At 46.0% G+C, this 16915-nt stretch overlaps 1 protein-coding gene across 1 annotated transcript; it reads right to left on the reverse strand.

The window, feature by feature from the left end:
* Positions 1–8126: 8126 nt before the first annotated feature.
* On the reverse strand, positions 8127–8638 carry LOC128467425 (40S ribosomal protein S3a-like; the record flags this gene model as incomplete). The annotated part of the gene is made up of 1 exon (XM_053449067.1): positions 8127–8638. A coding segment is annotated over one exon (474 nt), but the record flags the coding sequence as incomplete, so codon positions are not given.
* Between the last annotated feature and the right edge of the window lie 8277 nt (positions 8639–16915).

A 16915-nucleotide genomic window follows, 5' to 3' on the forward strand; every position in this document is an offset into this window, starting at 1 on the left:
ACCTGGTTGCTAACAATAGATTCTTTTTCTCCCTCACCCAACAACAAAAAAAAAAACACAATGTAGAAGAGAGCTGAGACAAAGCTCAAGATGGGGCACGAGGGAATTGAACCCAGGACCTTAGGCACGCTGGCTCAGCTCCTTAACCATTACGCTACATAGCCATATGGGAGCGCCACTTAGCTTGCCTCCCACACAAACACAATTAATAAATGAAAGAAGGGTAGCATGTACACTACAGACACTAGCAAACCTGTATCCTGCAAACAATCCATTGGTTTTTGACCTCATTGCAATCTTGTAGCCTGCCTTCCTCCCAAACAAACACACCAAATAAATCAATTGGAGTGAATTAAACCCAGAACCTCAAAAACTAAATCCAACATCTCAACCATTGCACCACAGAGAACAGGGCCCTACAGAAACAATCCTTTAGTTTTTACAGCCCTTTAGCTAGCCTGACTCCCAAACAAATGCACTAAACAAATTAAGGAAGGGTGGCTTGTAAGGGCAAAGACAAAATAGCTTATGTTTTGGTCTATGTGCTTACTAAAAACCAAAAAAAACAGAACAGGCGCAGCAGAAGCCTAGGGGAATTGAACTCAGGACATCGAGCCACCAAGCCAAACACCTTAGCCATTAGGCTACAGGGATTGTACGGCAAAGGTCAGAAAAACATTCCTTTATACAATACAGTCCTCTGGCTGGCCTGACTTCCAAACAAACACACTAAATAAACTAAAGAATGGTGGCTTGTAGGGGCAGAGACAATATGGCTTAAATTTTGGTCTACGTGGTGATCCACATAAAAAATAAGCCTCAGGGAATCACCTAAAGCTAAACTAAAATCACGCTAACACCAAAACCAATACGCTACAGAGACAAGCGCATCCCAGTATCTCTGACTTGGAGTTGTGGCTAAGGTGTTGGACTCCCATCCAACCCCCAAACCCCCCCCCCGGTGCTCGTGAGTTCAAATCCGGCTACTGCCGGCTCATTTCCACGCCAGTAATCTCATTATTAATGATTCCTTTAATAATTCATAAATAATAATAAAATAATATGATACCTCCCACCAATCAGGAGGCTAGGGCTGAGGGGCAGCCCCTGATTGGCTGAACCTAGTCATCTGACTCCAGCAACCAATCAGCAGTCGGCTCAGGTTCCCCTCTCTCTGATTGGTCAGCCCTGGTCAGGTGACACCACCAACCAATCAGGAGGCTAGGGCTGAGGGGCAGCCCCTGATTGGCTGAGCCTAGTCAGCTGACTCCAGCAACCAATCAGGAGCCGGCCCAGGTTCCCCCTCTCTGATTGGTCAGTCCTGGTCAGGTGACACCACCCACCAATCAGGAGGCTAGGGCTGAGGGGCAGCCCCTGATTGGCTGAGCCTAGTCAGCTGACTCCAGCAACCAATCAGCAGTCGGCTAAGGTCCCCCCCTCTCTGATTGGTCAGCCCTGGTCAGGTGCCACCACCCACCAATCAGGAGGCTAGGGCTGAGGGGCAGCCCCTGATTGGCTGAACCTAGTCAGCTGACTCCAGCAACCAATCAGCAGTCGGCTCAGGTTCCCCTCTCTCTGATTGGTCAGCCCTGGTCAGGTGACACCACCAACCAATCAGGAGGCTAGGGCTGAGGGGCAGCCCCTGATTGGATGAGCCTAGTCAGCTGACTCCAGCAACCAATCAGCAGTCGGCTCAGGTTCCCCCCTCTCTGATTGGTCAGCCCTGGTCAGGTGACACTGTGGGGGCGGAACAAGGTGCTAACGCCATACTCGGGAGTAATGCGGAGCCGCAGCAACGCAAGGAAAATTACTATTAACAGCACCCTACAATAGTATATTAAACAGCCGGTTACAGGCCAGGGGGAAATAAATAATAATAAAGAAAAACATAAATAAATAATATAAGAACATAAATAAATAAAAAGTCCAACTTAGCCAGACAAGGGGGAGTCGCCGAGAAGGCACTCGGTAAGCCGAAGGCAAATGGTCCAGTGAGCAGTTCAGCGGAACGAGAGTCCAAACTGACCCTTGGAGACAGAGAGCCCAGTCATGAGGGAGACCGGATCAGCAGAGTAAGGTGGACCGTGGGCAATTCGTGACGTGCAGATTCGGGAATGGCAGACGGTTTGCAGCTCGGTGGACTGTAAGAAAAAAGAACAGGAAAACAACAAAAATAACAATAAAAAAAAAAAAAAAAAAAGGGAAAGGACACCCCGTAACCGGACAATGGGGCTGAGAGCGTAGGTGAGGAATAACCTCACAGGTAACGATAGTGGAGATTCAAGGCTTCACGACAGGTGTCCAAACTTTACGTAGCTTCCTTGGAGGAGAAGTGTGCTTGTGCGGGGTGGAGGATGAAGTGGAGTCAAGGACTTGCTCTGGAGAAAGATCCCAGGAGTGAAGTAGTGCGAAACCCTCCTCAGGTGAGGCGATGGTGTACGTAGAGCCGCTCCGGGACACAATGAGACGGACCGGGTATCCCCAGCGATAGGAAATCTGATGGGTGCGGAGAAGAGAGGTGATTGGGGCGAACAGACGTCGGCGCTGGAGCGTCAATTGTGAGAGATCGGTGAGTAGGAGGATATCACGGAAGCGATCAGGTAAGGTCGGTTTGCGGCGGGCGGCCTGCATGATGCGATCTTTAAGATCAAAAAAGTGGACCCTGGTGAGTACGTCCCTAGGCAGGTTGGACTGCACAGATTTCGGACGGGCCACATGATGGAGACGGTCTAACCTGATGTCAGGTGCTGGGTCCTCCTGAAGCAGGGCCTGGAAAAGGTCACGAGCAAATAAAGGTAGGTCTGCTGCGGTGACTTCTTCTGGGATGCCCCGAAGGCGGATGTTATTGCGGCGGGAACGATCCTCTAAGTCCATGACCTTAGTGCGAAGCATCTCAAGATCGGCTTGCAAGGAGATATGACCATCTGCAAGGGCATTGTGGGCATCTGAAAATTCATCCATTTTTCGTTCGATATGGTCAGTGCGCTCACCCAGGTCGTCCACATCGCGGCGGAGAGAGGAGGCGATGTCCTGTAGGTCCTGCTTGAGTTGTTCGCGCATCTCTTGCAGGAGGGTTTTGAGGACGCGTGAGGTAAGACCCTGGTCATCTGAGTCGTCCGGCACAAGCCGTGTGTTAGATGCAGATGGAGACGGAGGATCAGACCGCGAGGGAGAGTGTAGGCCCGTGGAGGCATCGTCATCCTCATCAGGAGCACGTGGTAGGCCCAAGGCCTTAGAGGGATGCTTCTTTCGGGCTTTAGGTTAAAAAAATTACGGCATCGCCATAGATTTACGAGAGCGAGAACCAGCCATATATCAGGAGGCTATCCGCGGTGAAAAGGAGGTAGAAGGCGCTGCGGATGGATGCAGATTGCGGGTAGAAAATCTCTCGAGCGGCGGAGCTCGCACCAAACACGTCTGCTCAGAACTCCATGCAGACCACGCCCCTACAATTGTTAGTTTTAAGGCTTGCACGTGTCATAAGTAAGTCGGGTGGTGCGGCACGTGCATTGCTATATTATAAACTATGTTATATGTGTTTACAAATAAAGTTCATTTTACTATGAATAAAGTTATTTATATCTGTGTCACGGTGTGGAAGGCGTAAAGCGGACTGCACCGTGGCCTTATTTTTCCAAAGCATTATATTATTTACTTTGTGTTTGTGTATTTATTGTGGCAAGGGGGGTAAAGAGGGCGTCGCATTGGCGCTACCTCAGTCATGGTTATGTATGAGTCAGGAGCAGGCAGGGATCATATTTCCATGGACAGAACCAGAGTCCAGCTGCTTGGTAAAGTGTACCACCTAGGTGCCATACACTCTGTGTTTTGAATCCTGCAGACTTCTGTATTGTGTTAGCAATTATTGTTATAATTGCCATGCGTGTATAGATACCTATGGTGTTAGAGTGGCCGTATGTATTGTTTTAGGGTGCATATAAATATATCAGGCATCATATTTCCACATTTGAGGACTGGCCCCAGCTACGTGGTGGTTTAATGGTAAGTTGACCTACCTAACGGACAGATGATCATTAGTTCAAACCTTGTTGGGACCTGTATCGTGGAAAAGTTTTATAATCTGTTTATATATATATATATTTTTTAATATATGGTATTGAAAAATCCAAACCCCAGTTGACTGGTGGCATAATGGTAATGCGACCTGCCCGGCATATAACGGGTTTGTTCCCCGAGGGCCTCTATGTTGTGAGTAAGTATGTTGCAGTGTATATATTTATTTATATATGGTAATGCTGTATCTAGTGTTTTAGAGGCTCTTTATCGTGTTAAAGTGTGAGTAATGTTTTAGAGAGGTTATATAATAGTTTATGTCAATGAGGAGAAAACAGGGTCATATATCTATGGTGATATCCCAAAGAACCTGGTTGTTTGATGGTGTAACGGTAATGTGACCTACTTGTTACATAAGGCGTTCTTGGTGCGAACTTCAATGGCTTCTTTATTGCGTGTAAGTATTTTGCAGTGTATATATTTATTTATATTTGGTATTGCTGTATCTAGTGTTTTCAAGGCTCCTTTATTGTGTTAGTGTGAGTATATATTGTTACAGTTGCTGTGTGTATATATGTAGGGTGTATGTAATGTTTTAGAGAGGGTATATGTCAGTGAGGAGACAACAGGGTCATATATCTACAGCAAATCCTCAGTTCTCTGATCGCGTAGAGGTAATGTGCCAATGTGCCTTTCCTGTTGTGTAAGGGGTTCGTGATTTGGACCCCACTGACTTCTTTATCGCCTTTAACAGTGTATATATTTATTTATATTTGGTATTGCTGTATCTAGTGTTTTCGAGGTTCCTTTATTGTGTTAGTGTGAGTATATATTGTTACAGTTGTTGTGTGTATATATGTAGGGTGTATGTAATGTTTTAGAGAGGGTGTATAATAGTATAATGTCAGTGAGGAGATAACAGGGTCATATATCCATGGCAAAGCCTCAGTTGTTTGATGGCGTAGAGGTAATGTGCCCTACCTGTCAAGTTAGGAGTCTTTGGTTCGGACCCCAATGGGCTCTTTATTGCATGTAAGTATTTTGCAGTGTATATATTTATTTATATTTGGTATTTCTGTATCTAGTGTTTTCGAGGCTCCTTTATTGTGTTAGTGTGAGTATATATTGTTACAGTTGCTGTGTATATATGTAGGGTGTATGTAATGTTTTAGAGAGGGTATATGTCAGTAAATGTAAGTGAGGAGAACACAGGGTCATGGCGGCACATCGCTTCCTATTCCCTGGTAATGGTAATATGCCTCGCTTGATGTGCAAAGGGGTTGCCGGTTCATATCACGTTACATGTTTTAGTGTTAAAGTGTAAGTATGTATTGTTATAGTTACTTTGTGTGTATATATATATATATATATATAGTGTTAGAAATGCATAATTTTAAAGGGCATGTATCGTGTTAGCGTAGGTGCGTGTAAGTATTTGTGAGTCAGGAGATGATAGGCATCATATTCCTTAGGAGAGGAAACAACAGAGCCGGTTGCACACGTGGTGGCGTAAAGGTAAGGTAAGGTAAACAACCCAACATTCAAAGGGTCGCTGGTTTGAATCCAGATGGCCACAAGGTGGTGTTAGTGAATAATTGTTGAATGTATATATTATTTTAGAGTAGGGGAGTATATGTAAGGATATGTGAGACAGGAGAAAACAGCGACATATTTCCACGCCAAAAAAGCAAAGCAATCTGCCTGGTGGTGTAAAGCTAAAGTAACCTGCCTACCATACCAAGGATCGATGGTTTGAATCCTGATGGATCCTCTGTGGTGTATATATTATTTTAGAGTAGGGGCATATATATAAGTATATGTGAGTCAGGAGAAAACAGGGTCATATATCCACGGCGAGAAAGCAAAGCCAGCTGCCTGGTGTAAAGGTAAGGTAACCTGCATACTATACCAAGGATCGCTGGTTCGAATCCTGATGAATATATTGTTTTAGAATAGGGGCATATATGTAAGTATATGTGAGTTGGGAGAAAGCAGGGTCATATATCCACGGCGAGAAAGCACAATTGGCTGCTCGGTGGCGTGAAGGTATAGTTACCTACCTGATAGACAATGGATCGTTGGTTCGAATCCTCATGATGACTTCTGCACGTAAGTACGCAGTGTGGCTCTGCTTGTGTGCGCTAGTGGATGGTGTTAAAGTGGCTCTGTGGCACTCTAACATCAGACACTTACATACACATCTACAGCCTCACCTGCATACACATAGCCGGTTGCAGATAACACTTGAAGGTTGCACTAAGCCGTGTGTCCTTGCACGCAGTGACCAAAAACACTGGTTTCGGAATGTGTGTGCATCCGCTTGACCCGTTCATGTGCGTGCACAGTAGCCCACACAGCGACTTACATGGAGAATCATCATGGTGGATACGATACCGGAGATCCGGAGTATGATGGGGCATCACCGGCAGCCACCCCTTTGCCTTCTCTCTGCTTCTTTCGGGACAGAAATAAACACAATATACTCTTTGTATATTGTGAGACAAAGACCCCCTTCAGGGGGTTTTACTCACTTCAGGGGGTGTGGTCATGGGCGCATGTCCCCCACCATCCATGCAACATGTATAAAGTATAACTAAAACATGTATAAAGTATAACTAAATAAAGTATAACTAAAGTAACATGGTAACATGAATAGAGTATAAAGGTAACATGCAATAGAGTAGTAACATGCAATAAGAGTATAAAGAAAAACAATAATTGAAACAATTAATTAAAACACTTAATTAACAAAGTATAGTAAACCACTTAGATATATTATTACTAAGGTGTTAATTACTAAGTGTTTTAATTAAATAAGTGTTTCAATTTTAAGTGTTTCAGTTATTGTTTTTCTTTATACTCTATTGCATGTTACCTTTATACTCTATTCATGTTACTTTAGTTATACTTTATACATGTTTTAGTTATACTTTATACATGTTGCTATACTTTATACATGTTGCATGGATGGTGGGGGACATGCGCCCATGACCACACCCCCTGAAGTCAGTAAAACCCCCTGGAGGGGGTCTTTGTCTCACAATATACAAAGAGTATATTGTGTTTATTTCTGTCCCGAAAGAAGCAGAGAGAAGGAAAGGGGTGGCTGCCGGTGATGCCCCGTCATACTCCAGATCTCCGGTATCGTATCCGCCATGATGATTCTACATGTAAGTCACTGTGTGGGCTACTGTGCATGCACATGAACGGGTCAAGCGGATACGCACACGTTCCGAAACCTTTTCCGCAACCAGTGTTTTCGGCCACTGCGTGTGAGGACACACGGCTTAGTGCAACCTTCAAGTGTTACCCGCAACCTTGTCCGCAACCAGCTATGCATATGCAGGTGAGGCTGTAGATGTATATGTAAGTGTCCAACGTTAGAGTGCCACAGAGCCACTTTAACACCATCCACTAGCACACACAAGCAGAGCCACACTGCGTACTTACACACAGAATTCATCATGAGGATTCGAACCAGCGATCCATTGTATGTCAGGCAGGCAACTATACCTTCACGGCACCGAGCAGCCGACTGTGCTTTCTCGCCGTGGATATATGACCCTGCTTTCTCCCGACTCACATATACTTATATATACACGCCCCTATTCTAAAACAATATATTCATCAGGATTCGAACCAGCGATCCTTGGTATGGAAGGCAGTTTACTTAACCTTTACACCACCAGGTAGTTGGTTTTGCGTTCTCGCCGTAGATATATGACCCTGCTTCCTCCTCACTCACATATACTTATATATACGCCCCTATACACACCACAGAAGATCCATCAGGATTCGAACCATCAATCATTGGTAGGGAAGGCAGGTTACTTTTCCTTTACACCACCAGGCAGTTGGTTTTGTGCTCTCGGCGTGGAAATATGTCACTGCTTTCTCCTGACTCACATATACTTATATATACGCCCCTACTCTAAAATAACATAGACACTCTGTAAACATTAACACCACAGAGGAGCCAGCAAGAGTCGAACCAGCAACCCTTGGTATGGTAGGCAAGTTACTTTACCTTTACACCACCAGGCAGTTGGTTTTGTGTCCTCGGCGTGGATATATATATATCTACTTTTTATATATATATATAAAAATATATATTTTCTTTCTTTACAGGCTCTAATTCAGATTATGCATCTCAGACAGATTCCTGAAGTGGGGGTTCATATCCATCAGCCCGCTCTACTTTGGCGCCTGTCTCATCTCCTGCAGGCTTCCCAGCACCACCGCCTTCACCATGTAGTTTCATAAGTTTGCCCAGCTCAAACTTTGGCTTTTTCAGCATCTTCACTTTGCGTACATACACATCATGTAGAGGATAGATGGACTGGCAGGCCTTTTCAATGTCTTTGCCGATACTGTCTGGAATTAGCTTGTTAACAACTTCTTTCAAGTCATTTGTCTGCACTTCACGAGTCATGATTTCCATCATCTTCTTGCGGATCTGACGCACTTGCTGATGCTGGGCATAAGAAGTCTTTCTAATCTGGTTGTTACGCTTTTTGGTGAATCCAACACAGAATAGGCAAAGTAGGTAGCCATCTGTGGTCTTCACATCAACGTGAGCCTCTCTGCATGGATATATGACCCTGCTTTCTCCTGACTCACATATACTGATGCCCACGTAGTCTGCATGGAACGGAGGGGGCCCTGACAGGGGTGCAGAGCAGGGCTAGGTCAGGGGGTCAAAGAAAGTTCAACGGGGAGGGGGAGGAAGTGAAGGGGGTATATAAGGTTGGTGCGTAAGAATGTTCTGGGCTTTTTGTTGTGCCAGCCTACCCGGTTCTGTGTTTCGTTTCAGGATTCTGTCACAGCCGGGGGGCGGTAGCTTGCCAGGTTGCCGGGGGGTGTTATGTGGTTATTGCCACTGGTGTTAAAGTGTCGGTGGGAGGTTCCTGGCTGGGCAGTTGCTGGAACCTCAGGTGGGGGAGGGGCATCATGGTATGCCCTCCCATAAGGTGATGCTTACAGTTTGGCCCCGGTTGGTCCTGGCAAGCTTTCGGGTGTTTTATTGTATTTGGGTCATTGCCGTGTTAATGCACCTTCGTAAATGTTTACAGGTTGCGTGGCATTGACGTTAATAAATCGTCTGTGGCCTTTATTCATCCCACATCTGGTGTCCGTGTTTTTATTGGGGGGTTAACCAGGATGACATAGCCCGAGAGTCGAGGCTACCCCCTGTCATTATATGTACGCCCCTACTCTAAAACAATCGATACACTCTAGGTGCATTAACACAAAAGAGGAGCCATCAAGATTCGAACCATTGATCCTTAGTACAGTATGCAGGTTACTTTACCTTTACACCACCAGGCAGTTGGTTCCACTCTCTCGCCGTGGAAATACCACCCTGCTTTCTCCTGACTCACATATACTTATATAAACGCCCCTACTCTAAAACAATGTATACACTTTATATGCATTAACACCACAGAGGAGACTCTGGGATTCAAACCAGCAATCCTTGGTATGGCATCCAGGTCACTTTACCCTTACACCAACAGGCAGTCGGTGGGGCTTTCTCGGGGTGGATATATGACTCTGCTTTCTCCTGACTCACTCTAAAACATTACATACAGCCAATCTAACACTATAGAGATGAATACAAACACATATATACTTAAACGTCATAAGAGAGCCGGTAAGACTAGAACCAGCAGTACTTTGTAAGATACACAGGTTACCTTACCGCTATACCACCAAGTACACAGATGCTGCTTCTGATATATGAGCCTGCTTTCTCCTGATTCACATAAACTTATATGTATCCACTCTAAAACAATACGTTCAGCTGCTCTAATAGGATAGGTATACACAAAGCAAATATGCCACTAGATATTTATACGACACACATGAGCCACAGGGATTTGAACCAAATATGGTGCACTCTTAAGACATCATGTCTTTAGGCCAACAGGCAGATGGACACGCTACCTCATCATGGATACATGATGCCTGTTTGCTCCTCATAAGAACCCACTCTAAAATGTTGCACTACAGTCACTCTAACACAAACACGCCCCAAAATGGCGCCATGAAATATGGGGCTGGTATTCATTTATTTCCAGGGCAGTTTTCATTCCCAGTCGGGCCCTGACTACAGACTTGAGGCCGCTCAGTACGCTGACAGTGGGGTAAATCAGGACATGGAGCAGGTGTGTACACATCTGCCTTCTTGACAAACAGCAAAGAGCTTCCTGCCCCTCCTTGGATACATGTCCCCAGCTGTATCACCGCCTCAGGCTATCATTACCTGCAGAGTGGGGTAATAGTAATATTCAAAAGAAGAGTGAACAAAGCCTGGACAAAACCTAGAAGCTTACACTCCAAGAGTGCCAGGGAGGCAATACAAAGCCTGACATCTGATTTATTAGCCGGACAACGGTTGGCTGATATGATGGGGGTTGTAGTCCGCAGCTGGTGGAAGGAGTACGAAAATACTAATTGGGTTACTTGAAGTATCTTGTCGCTATTTAAAAGCAATTGTGTAAATACTGGTGTTAGGGCACAGTAACATTGATGCGTGTAATCCGCCCTGTATGTCAAAACTCATTTCTGCAGCCGAATAACAAAAGTATTCTTTCAGGAAGTCCTTCTGTTGTATCCATAATCTTAGGCGATCACAGGGGCAATAAAGTTTCACAACCGTCAGTTTCATCCGTTAAACAGAAGATGCTGCATTATGTTACATACACCCCGCTGGTTGAGCGTCACGCATGCCAACTACCCTACAAATATACAGCGCACCTGGAATGACTAGGGTAGACTATGCCTGGAGACGCTTGGACAAAAAAAATAAATAAAAAAAATAAACCTTTATTTTTTATTATTTCCCTGTAATTTAAGGGTAAAAATATCCCAGAATCATTCTAAATTCGAGGTTTCATGCACAATAGAATTCCCTAGGCTCTTCTTAATCACGCCTTAAACTATAGGTAAGGCAAAACGTGGCAACATTAATAAAGTGATCATAGTGACACCATGATGTCACCGGGGCACACATAGGGTGAATTCCCACTACAATCCGCTTAAGAAAGCCATAGTGCAGTAAAGCGGACAGGCTCCTGCTGCCTTCTGAGATGCCGTAGTATAGAGGCTGCAGTCTCGCACTATATCAGGTTCCTATCTGTCACCAAGGTCTGTAGTGATGTTACATATTTTTGGAACAGAATAGCAGAATGCCCCTAATCCCAAGAGCTTACAGTCTGTGGAGTTGGACAAATGCCAGGACGGAAGCATGATTCTACAGGGCGTGTAGGAAAGAAAGGTAATAGAGTAGTGAGTGAGAGTTCAATAGACAACTAAAGTACAGTGTGCTTTTTATGTGACCGGAGGTGTATTCATAGATTTTCTTCCCGACAACGTTGGTAACGGAGACGGCAAAACTGGTTCTGAAGGTGACAAGGCTGATTCCACCCCGGTGCTGAGGTGTCCCCTCCCTCCCTTCCGTCCGCATTGTGACCAATTCAGGAAACTGCGTCGGGTAAAGCCATTTCCCGTCTTCTTCCCTGAGAAGTGGGAATCCAGGGAGGGCACGGCTTCTTCCTCAGATGTGTAATATTAGGAGGGGTGCCATGGCCACTGGATACACATCCTCTTCCTGCACCATTTAAAGGTAGATAGTAAGGGCTGAGGGGGCTATGAGTCAGTGGGTGTCCTTCTGGGTGGGTATGGGGTGTCTGGCCCTATACACATATTTCTTCTCATTCGAAGCACGTTCTTCCCACCCTGAATGGAATTCTTTATAAGAGCCTGAGCCAACACTATTTGTGACCCCCCCATTAACTCCCACAAGACGTAGATGCCACCCCCACACCTTATACTCTTCTCTTCCTCCTCCGAGTCGGACCGCCAGTGCTCTGCCTTTCCCACCTGAACTTCTGTAACCTTATGTCTGTGTATTACATATAGATCAATGTGTGCTACCTCCGTATAGCACAGAAGTGATAAGGCTGCCCCTTCTCTTTGTATAACACGCAAAGCTATGTGTATTGGATCCCAGTACCACACACACCGTTTCCTACCTGTAATGCACATGCAGGCCCCTGCACTTTGCGTACAAGATGTTTGTGAGCTGGGTAGTAATTACCTCTCTGCCAGCTGTGGATTGTTGGTCCGTTTGTCCGTTCCGACTGCATTCTGGGATACTCAACAATAGTAAGGAGACTGCAGTCTTGCCTGATATCCACCTTTTTGGGACAAGGGCTCCCATTATACCGCTAGACTGTAAGCTCCTTGGGACAGGGTCTGCCATTACACCGCTAGACTGTAAGCTCCTTGAGAAAGGGTCGGCCATTATACCGCTAGACTGTAAGCTCCATTGGGAAAGGATCTGCCTTGAAACCACTAGACGGCAAGCTCCTTGGTATGGAGTCTCTCATTATACCACTAGAACGTAACTTTTCTAATACACCACTACGTGTTAAGACCTTTAGTACAGTAACTTCAAATTTCAAACATTTGAGTATGAATATAAGATGCCAGAAGGGGTTAACGAGTTGGCGGTACATGCACGAGCTCCCGGGATAATGTTCCACGCCTGGCAGCTCTGGCTCAGCCGAGTAACTGAAAGCAGATCTGTACGTTCCTCTGGTTTGGCTGGGTATGCCTTCTGTCCCAGTAACCCAATTCTGCTTCGCTCTGGAGCGAACATGCCTATTTAATTAGAGTCAGACTCGCGGCGGCTCTTCCAAAAATAACAGAATGCAGCTCGACGAGTCCCCTTTTAAAGAGATGTAAAAGATGAGAGGGGACAAACGGGAACATGGTGAACAAATCAATCTCAGCAGGCCCCTGTGTATTGGGCACCGATACTGCGTGACGTATCTGGTTTGTGATAACGCAGAGAAAGCAATCAGAGTCTGACCCCTTAGCCTCTCTTGGCCCATTCACAAGACTATACATGATTCTTCAGAAGGACAAGATCTGTAATGTAATTACTAATGTCCAGGGACTTCAGGGGTAAAACCTGAAATGCTAATGCTTGGGCAACCTTTAACGTCACAGGCATAAACTACCCCCGAAACCACCTAAGGGTTTATTAGGGTATGTACCGATGAGGCGAGTTCTGGTGGTACAAATAAACTCAAGGGGTCTTTTCTTTAAGGTGATGGTGTATATTGGGTGTTAAATTTGTGACTGGGACGAGGAAAACCATTGTGTTATTTCTGGGTTAGCCGACGAGTGTGACAGTCAGGGAAGCGCTTGCGTGATTTCAAGCATGGGGCGAGATTGAAGTCCTGTGTGATCCCTGTGCACCGGGTCGCTCAAGGCCTGAATGGTCTGAATTTGCGGTCATCGATAAACGTCTAGTGTCCCCATTCTGTCAGGGATGCTGACAGTAAGGCTGAGATCACAACACACTAGGATAATCCCCCGTCTAACCCGGTCTTCCTACAGGAAGGAAGCCGCACTTCCCAGGGCTAGGTGGCAGGGTGTGTGAGTGAGTGTGCGTGTCACCGGTGAAACAGAGGGTGCGTCGGGTGCTTACCGTTCGAGGCAGCTCCTGTCTCTACGCTGGAGACCAGTCACTGGTGTGCATGGGCGTAGGAACCCCTAAAAATCTGGGGGGGATAGCTTTTTTACTGGTAGGGTATACCTGACCATTTCACCAACAGGGACTTTTATGACATTGCATTATAAATACATAGAGATTAATATGTAGTTGGTCCCCCTTTGGCGCTATAACGGCTTCTGCTCTTCTGGGAACGATTTCCACAAGATTTTGGAGAGTTTCTGTGGGGAATTTTTGCAACCATGCCTTTATGGACCTTGTTTTGTACACTGGGGCACAGACCTTCCCCAAAACTGTTCCCACAAAGTTAGAAGCATAGTGCTGTCCAAAATGTCTTGGTTTATCACCTTCAGCTCATGAAACTTTCTACTAGATACATGGGAGAAAATTCCCACAGAAACAGAAAAATCTTACAACCACAGATGGACCCCACTGGACACGGCCACAGAGACTACTATGATGTATTGAAGGATCCTAACACGTCATGCACATAGGAACATATCCACACACTTAAACACTTGAATAACATACACACACATGCACACACTAACATACACACTGTGACAAAAGGTGTGGTAAAGTGATAGATGGCAGGTATATTAGACCAGCCTTGGTCAATAGTAGCCTGCTTTAAAATATGTCCCAGGGAAATATGTTTGTTTACAAACTGCACTACTGGCAGTTTGCAACACATGGGGCGGAGCACCTGGAAGAGCAGGGTGGGCCAGTGCTCCAACAGCACTAATTGCTGTTTTGATCCAGTCCAGAGCCTGCATTCTGGACAGGAGCTCCACAGGTGTGGGCTAAGTAACAGCTCACCTGTGGCTAATTAATTGGCAGGCAGAAGGTTAAAGGGTTTGAGCCTGATTCAGAGGGGGAAACCACTGTTATGCCAGCTAGGAGAGCTGATAAACTGAGGGGTGGTTTCTCTCTGCAAAGCCATATTGATGGTAAATTGTGACCTGTTTTGTTCTAAGCGAAGACTGTTATTCTGCTTACAACTGCTGCTGTTTGTTCCTTGAAAATAAACATTGAAGCTGAGCTGGATGTGTCCTGGACTTCATTTACCCTAGAAGACTGTGGTTACAGCCAAGATCCTTGACAAAAGTCCCAAGGAAAAGGGAGGCTTGTCACAACACACACACACACACACACGCAATAATACACCCAAAAAGATTCCCACTCTAATATACCTATACACATGCCCACCATAACACACCTGAAAACAGACTAACATACCCATAAAAACAGATGTGCACAATAACATACCCACAAACATACGCTATCACACCCAGACACGCATTCAAACACATCCTTCACTTACTCTGCCTACCCCTAGATTTAACACGTGGCGCTTTGTAATAGTGATGCCCTAGATCAAGTAGCACCCCGCAATATTCTCGTGTCCAAATGCTACATACAGTGACACACACACTCATTTTAACCAGAAATAGGCCTGGATTTAACCCTAGGCACCCCTGAGTTAAACATGTGTTACAGGGATTCATTCTCTTCCCTTTAAGTACGACATGCCTGCTCATACACACACATATGCACTGCTCTTACGCATGCCTGCCCACAAAAACACATATATACGCTGCAATTGCCTGCACATACACACTTGCCAGTACTCACACATATGCACTACCCTTTTACACGCCTGCCCAAGCATACATAAACTGCTCACACACACATACCTCCCCATAAATATACACTGCTCTTGCACATACTTACACAGACGTATACACTATAAGACAAATACACTCCTAATATACACACATATACACTGCCCATACAGACGTACACATATACACTGCCCATACACACATACACATATACACTGTCCATACACACATACACACTGCCCATACAGACGTACCCATACACACTGCCCATACACACGTACCCATATACACTGCCCATACACACGTACCCATATACACTGCCCATACACACATACACTGCCCATACACACGTACACATATACACTGCCCATACACATATACAATGCCCATACAGACGTACATATATACACTGCCCATACACACGTACCCATGTACACTGCTCATACAGACGTACCCATATACACTGCCCATACACACATACACTGCCCATACACACGTACACATATACACTGCCCATACACACATACACATATGCACTGCCCATACACACGTACACATATGCACTGCCCATACACACGTACACATATACACTGCCCATACACATGTACACATATACACTGCCTATACAGACGTAGACATATACACTGCCCATACACACGTACACATATACACTGCCCATACACACATACACATATACACTGCCCATTCAAACGTACACATATACACTGCCCATACACACGTACACATATACACTGCCCATACACATGTATGCACATACACTGGCAATACACACATATGCACATACACTGCCCTTATATGCGCGTGCCCATACACACACATATACACACCTGCCCTATACACACACACATATCCCTGCCCAAGTGCCCATACACATTCATAGACATTGCCCGTATACATGCCTCACCATATATATATGCACACACACATATCTACCACCAGACCCCCCCTCGTTTTGCACATCAGACCCCCTCGTTTTGCACATCAGACCCCCCCCCTCGTTTTACACATCAGACCCCCCCTCGTTTTGCACATCAGACCCCCCCCTCGTTTTGCACATCAGACCCCCCCTCGTTTTGCACATCAGACCCCCCCCTCGTTTTGCACATCAGACCCCCCTTCGTTTTGCACATCAGACCCCCCCCCTCGTTTTGCACATCAGACCCCCCTCGTTTTGCACATCAGACCCCCCCTCGTTTTGCACATCAGACCCCCCCCCTCGTTTTGCACATCAGACCCCCCCTCGTTTTGCACATCAGACCCCCCCTCGTTTTGCACATCAGACCCCCCCCTCGTTTTGCACATCAGACCCCCCCCTCGTTTTGCACATCAGACCCCCCCCTCGTTTTGCACATCAGACCCCCCCCCCTCGTTTTGCACATCAGACCCCCTCCCTTCGTTCTTCACATCTCTTACCTTTCTCTTCTTCCTTTCTGCTTTCTCTTCCTCCTTCCCTTCTGGTGGTTTGCCGCTCTAGTGCAGTGCTGCTGCGCACAGCTGTTTATGCTGAGCGCCGGGGCTGGGATATAAACGTCATATCCCATCGCCCGGTGCTCAGTGACAGAGATCACACCGGTAAGTGTGCCCTTAATTTTGGACTGGTTAGGGAAATCCGTGATCTCCCCAACCAGTCCTGCACGCTGCAGCTGCTGATCGGGCAGCTGTGCACCGAGGGCACTTACCTCACACAGCCCTGGGGGGGATTTCTCTATTATCGGTCCCCCCCACATGA

This window comes from Spea bombifrons, chromosome 10 (genome assembly GCF_027358695.1).
Source record: "Spea bombifrons isolate aSpeBom1 chromosome 10, aSpeBom1.2.pri, whole genome shotgun sequence".
Lineage (NCBI taxonomy): Eukaryota > Metazoa > Chordata > Amphibia > Anura > Pelobatidae > Spea > Spea bombifrons.